The sequence below is a fragment of the Nicotiana tabacum genome, chromosome 7 (assembly GCF_000715075.1).
Source record: "Nicotiana tabacum cultivar K326 chromosome 7, ASM71507v2, whole genome shotgun sequence".
NCBI lineage: Eukaryota > Viridiplantae > Streptophyta > Magnoliopsida > Solanales > Solanaceae > Nicotiana > Nicotiana tabacum.
Window position 1 is genome coordinate 34,327,039 of NC_134086.1, and position 6,207 is coordinate 34,333,245.

At 36.3% G+C, this 6,207-nt stretch overlaps 1 protein-coding gene across 1 annotated transcript; it reads right to left on the reverse strand.

Moving 5' to 3' along the window:
- On the reverse strand, positions 1 to 5,116 carry LOC107828150 (putative pectate lyase 8). The gene is made up of 7 exons (XM_016655411.2): positions 4,867 to 5,116; positions 4,280 to 4,333; positions 3,520 to 3,594; positions 1,502 to 2,144; positions 1,300 to 1,403; positions 917 to 1,055; positions 1 to 826 (listed from the first exon to the last, which is right to left on the reverse strand). Exons 1-7 carry the CDS (start codon positions 4,986 to 4,988, stop codon positions 605 to 607), a joined length of 1,359 nt encoding a protein of 452 aa, XP_016510897.1. The 5' UTR covers positions 4,989 to 5,116; the 3' UTR covers positions 1 to 604.
- Between the last annotated feature and the right edge of the window lie 1,091 nt (positions 5,117 to 6,207).

Below are 6,207 nucleotides of genomic sequence, written 5' to 3' on the forward strand. Positions count from 1 at the left end.
TTTCAAACAAAAAGTTTCTTTTTTCTTACCCTTCCAATAACAGTTTTTGACATTCACGCTATATAGCTTGTATGACTCAAGAAAGCTAAAAAAAACTTACAAAATCATTCACTCCTATAATAAAGAAAAGGCAAAAACACAATAGCCAAAGCACAATATGCAGACTAAAGACTCAAGACACAAAGATAGAGTGGGGGTGGTTGACAAATGGTGGTTAGAAGAAACCAATGGATGAAGAGACTGAGAACTCTTGAGATTGGAAAAATAAAACAAGAAACGGGGCATGGACAACGCTTCTGCACCTGCTTCAAGAACAGACATTGGGCTTTTCTTGAAGTGAAATCAGGCCGAGGTTGCACAACGCTTTTAGACAGGAACTGAAATTGACAGTGTAAAAAAAGTACACTTGCCAAGGAGGAACTGAATAGATGATTAATGGACAGATTGACAAACAATGGGATATAACTTTGATTTGGGAAGAACTTTAGGGAAGTGCTTTTTAGTAGTAAGAATGGGAATCTAATACTTAGTAGAAAAAAGAAAAGAAAAAGGGACACTTTCTTTTGGAAAATCGGTATAAATGATAGAGGTAAAGCTGGCTGTACTAGCACATGCGGCTTCTGCGGCAAGCAAGGGGACCAGCACCTGAAGTTATGGCGCCCACCATAGAAGAGGATTTGGCACCTAAGCTTGAAGCTCTTGCATAGCTTGCTGAAGCTCCAGCTCCTGATGGAGTGAAATAGGCACCATTAAGCATCAAGTCTCCCTCTGATCTCCAGTTCCAACCCTTCCACTGACCTGCTGCTGTGTCAACCCTTTTTGTTACCTGTGTGTTTCAACAATTTCAATCAAATTAGTTAATTCACAACAATTGATGAAGTATTAGAAATTACTACAGTTTTTGGCTTTTAATTACCTCCTTTGCAAAAGGATTAGTTGGGGCAAGGTATCTGTTTCCTTGGCTGTTGATGGTGGGGTTAGCACTTCCACCAATAGCATACATCTCCCAGTGAGTGTAGTCATTGTTCACCACATGGAAGTAGCCATGTCTGCACCTGCAATTTTTCACAAACACTCACGTCATTAAAAACGTTTTCAAAGGTAATTATGATCTGTTTAAAGACTGAAACACACCAGAAAAGACCGGAATGGTTATAGGATTTATACAAACAACCCCATCTTGTTTTGATTGAGGTATAGTTGATTGATCAATAAATATTGTAAGGAATGATAGTCATGGTTTCTTCAAATAATAAGATTGTTTAAAGCTTAGGGCAAGTTCCAAGGGTAGACAATTACCTTGGCATTCTTTGAATGAGACCCTCTCCAAAGTGGTTATAGGCAATTGTCACTTGCATCTGCTTGTCTCTAGTGTAGGAGTCACTGTGGCCCAATAGCATGACCTGTTTGCATTAACACAAATAGCCCCTGAAGTTAGTTCGATGGCTATGGACAGCAGAGAAAGAAAAATCTAAAAGTAGTTTCAAAGAATTAAAAGCACCTCATTATGATGAGCAAAATGATTGTTAGAAATAGTAATGGCAGTTGAGCCCATAACAGCATCAACAAGACCATCAGCACAGTGAGAGAGTGAGTTATGATCAATCCATATGTGGCTTGAGCCAAAGATAGAAACGGCATCACCATCAGCCATTGTCCTCCAGCCGAAATGGGACGGTGAGCTCCTCACCATAGCATTACCCGTTGGCTTACAATCATGAATGTGAAGGCCATGGATAATAATATTGGTAACAAACTGGATAGTGATACAAGCACCATTGGCAATATGAACATTGTAGCCACGGGCATCAATGGTCTTGAAACTGTTCATAATGAGCTCCTGTTTCAATTGTATGACCATGTCACGCTTGAAAACAATCCATAGAGGCTCCTCCTGGATAACAGCATGGCGAAGGGTACCGGGCCTGGGGTTAACAGGGTCATCGTCGCGCGAATCAGTGACGACATAGTAACGACCATCACGACCACCAATGGCATTGCGCCCAAATCCAATGCCACAATCAGCAAGGCGCTTGCGGTTCTTTTGCCAATTGCGGTCACAACGCCAGCAGTCATCAATTGGATTTCCCGTCCCACATGAGAAATATCCAAGTTTTCGCCTCTCAGTACTGTTCCTAATGCTCCTGTTAATTAGCACCCCAACCGTAGCTATTTAACATAAAGAAATGTTTCATATACTGCAAACGATCATTTTCAGGCATTGAAGAGTAAATTCATCAAATAGTATCCATAGGAACATGTCACTTTCTATTCTTTTTAAGTAAATTATTGTGTCTAAAGAACAGGGGATTTAATTTTTTCCTAGGAATGGAAATACGAAGGTCAAAATCAAATACTGGTGCTGGTTACTTTTTTAGAGTGTCGGTGGAAATAACAAGCTAGGTACATATATTTTTTCTCGCAACACTATACGGTTAGAAGCGTAGGGACCATAAATTTGGAGCCACGGAAAATGCATTAAAGTATTTTGTCAGTACACAAAACCTAATTTGGTCTTTTCCAGTTTGGTTTGGTGTGTTTTGGGCTAGTACAAGCAGCGAACAATAATATTGGAGGCACTATTATAATCTTAAAAAGGATATAAACAAGGGCGTTGCTGTCACGTGAAAAAAGATAACGAGTCGTGAAAAAAGAACAGTATAATCTCAGTGTCTATTGTCCAATTATATTTTCGTAGCACGCACCGTTCAGTTTGCTCTGTCATTCTGATATATTTTCTTGCATGCACATGCACTATTGAAAACTGTCACAACTCCATGTGTAACCAGTCAATTAATAACTTTACAGATTGTAAATAACAATATCAACGCACACACCTTTTCCTTTTCTCTAAATGACAAAATAGAAGATAAGTAGTGAATAATACTAAAATATAAGGGGGATTGCAAAAATATCCTATTGGATGTGTTAAAGATATAATCATTTAATTGACTTCCCCATATAAAGTTATCTACTCCTGAGATATTATTGTCAATTAAATATTTTTAATTCAAAAAAAGGATAAGGAGACAGTACAGATCCGACTATAATTAGATAACATAATACAGCTAGGGGTCTCTACACTTTTAATACTGGCAATGTCTAAGTATTTAATACTTTATCAAACAAGAACTGGAAGTACTGTTCTTAATTGCTCAATGTCAGATGCTTCACTCTTTATGGATCATTTTAACTTAAAAGCAAGTGCTTAAAAACAGTTTTTTACTTTATACAAACACTACAAAATAGCTTAAAAGCTATTTTGGCTTAAAAACACTTAAAAGAAGTCAATTCAAACGGGCTCAATATTGCTCCAACAATATCAAACCCCCAACCCAAAGGGGGTACTGAGTAGGTCTGCCATAGAGGAGTCGTTAAAAGGACCACAAAAAAGAACTACTCATAACAACCAAAACCCGATGTGAATTAATGAAAAGTTGCAAAGAATTAAAACTAGGAACAAGAAGCAAAAAAAAAAAGCCAATTATTATTATAGGAATAAAAGGAAAGGTGACCCACTCTGCAACCATGGACACAACTTCTTCTGGATCATCCACTGCATGTTTGCTTAATTTCTCTTCAATCTCTTCCAAACTGATAAATAAAAACAAAACAAAAAAAATCATCAACCAAACAACCCTAACAAGGGCAAATATGGAAATACAGGTAAAACATAGGCAACCGACATTTATCCACTATTTCACGCATCAAAAAGTGGGGTGACACAAAGTACACTGTAAAGATACACACACTACACACTATAGTGCGTGGTTTTTTGTACACTGCTCAAGGTGCGAAAATGCCTATGCATACACACGCTATACGTATGCATAATAAAACCGTCAAAAAGTGCAACTAGAATCTGCGAGGTGTAGCGAATCGTTAAGAAGGAATTAAAATGACAAAAATGCATATACACGTGGATTTAACTGCTACGAGACCTGTAAATTAGTGGGAAAGGGAAGGGGTAGTTATGGGAATGTACGTCAGGGAGAGGCAGTTAAAGGACCAATGAAGATTTTCTGGTAACAAAGCAGAGGAATCCAATGAGAGACAGTAAAATGAACGTTTAACCGATTAAACAGTTCAGATCTAATGGAATAAAGATATCTCAACGGCTCAGATTGTTCCTTCTACCAGATTGTTGGATCGGAACAGTGAGTCTATTAAGGACACCCAACGGTGAATAAATGATTCGTTTTTGGAACCAAAAACCGACGGCAGATATATACTGAGTGAGTCAACTCGTTGAGTTAATTAGTTTCTGCTTACTGCTTACCTCACCGCCATTGTTGAGTTTTCAGAGCTCTTCAACTGCACTTTTTCCACTGTCCTGTAAAACTCAAAATGTAGCATTTTAGGTTTTTTTTAAACATTAAAAAGTAAAATGCATATAATTTTCTTCCCGGAAAAAGCTAGAATTATAATTTCTGTGTGAAATGCAGAAGTTAAGGAACAGTTCAAAACCCTATAATTTAAGCTTTTTTGGTTAATTCTGAGAAAATCCTTTTGGAACTAAAACTTCTCAGAATTCTGCAACAACAGAGTTTCTAGAAGTGTCTAAGGGAAAACATTATGGAAAATATCACAAAATGAAGAAATTACGGGAATTAAAAGGAGAGTCGAACGAAGTAGAATTCGACCAACTCGTAAGAAATCAGTAAAACAAAACAAAGCATGGAAAAAAATGTAACACAAATTTTGATAGTATTTTCGAAAATGCAGATGAATTTTTAACCAGAGAAGCAAAAAAAAAGTACGTTGAATTTGTGTAATTTTACCATAACTTCACAGTTAAAACGCTGTAATGAAAAAGTAATGTAGATGCTTTTTAGAGTTAAACAGAGAGAGAAAAATTCGACGGACCTGACATCGGAACTGTCGGTAGTCTGAACACCGGCGTAAACTCCGACGAGCAGCAAAAGAAGAAGCAGAGAACTGAGACTAAATGAAAGCCACTTCTTCAAAAGCAACAAACTCATTGCCATTTTCCACTAGGCACTTTTTCTCTTTCTCTCACTACAATGGGATCGGAAAAAGAAACAGAGCAAAGCAGAGGAAGAAGAAGAGAGAGAGAGAGTCAGAGAAGAAGGTGCACTGCGCCCAACGTAACGGCCTGGGTGTCGGTTTATATAGACCTTGTTAATCAGAAAACGTTAAGTTTAACGGCCGTTTATCAACTAAATCCCAAAAGGTCTATTATCCCCTATTGTTTTAACTATGGTTAGTGGTTTAGGTTAGTTTTTGTCCTCAGGTTAATTTTTGTTCACTTCTTTTTTTAACCTAACCACCTTAGTAACCGCCAGTAACCGCTTTAAGTTAGGATTCCTTTTTTCCACTTTAATGCTACCACTAGGAGTTAGTAAACTTATGATCCCTTTATGATTTTATCTAATAGCAATCCTTAGTTCTTTATCTGAAAATTGATACTAAGTAAATTTATTTCATGATTTATTTAATTGTAAGTTACTCTTAGATTTAATGTTAAAATTATGAGATAATACACGGAACATTATAAGTCTATTAAACTTGTAATTATCACAATATATTAGCTTGTCAAACGCATGGTCAGAATATATAAATTAATAAGATTATAAAGTAATTTTGTAAATTATTGCATTAGTATCATATCTTAACATTAGAAAACTTATTTTTTTCAAAAAAAGAAGAAAATTAGCAGCCATGTTACGAGTTTGAATTTTAATGATCTGTATGTAATTTAGCTTTTTTCCTACCCATTATGAAAAATACTCAATTATCATATCCAAATATTTGTCGCTCCCTAATATTACTATTTGATGCTACTATAAACCCAACCAATTGATAAAGCTTTCTTCATTTTAATGCATTACAAGAGTTCAACTAGATTCATAACCACAAGGAGTTACTGTTTGCAACAAATTATTTGTGATACAAAAATAAATCGTAACCACAATATAAATATGAAGAAACACAATTTTATTGATAAACAATGCGGGTACAATTCTGTTTAGCCCTTGATTTTTCCCTCCGCTTTATTCTACGTGATTCGAGGGTCTTAGCGGCGTATTTCTCGAACGTAGGACTTTAAGCAAGACATATTTGACATGTCTTTGATCTCTTAATGAATATCCTAAGAGTTTCATGGAATGTCGGAGATCTCATATTTGATCTTTGTGCATATTCCGAGAGTTTATGAAATTGCTGAAATTGTCTTTGAAGAACATA

Coding starts and splice junctions, on each gene's coding strand:
- LOC107828150 (XM_016655411.2), bottom strand. CDS start 4,988: ATGGCAATGAGTTTGTTGCTTTTGAAGAAGTGGCTTTCATTTAGTCTC. Junction 3,595..4,279: donor AACTCAACAATGGCGGTGAG/GTAAGCAGTAAG, acceptor TTTATTTATCAG/TTTGGAAGAGATTGAAGAGA. Junction 1,404..1,501: donor ATTTTGCTCATCATAATGAG/GTGCTTTTAATT, acceptor TAATGCAAACAG/GTCATGCTATTGGGCCACAG.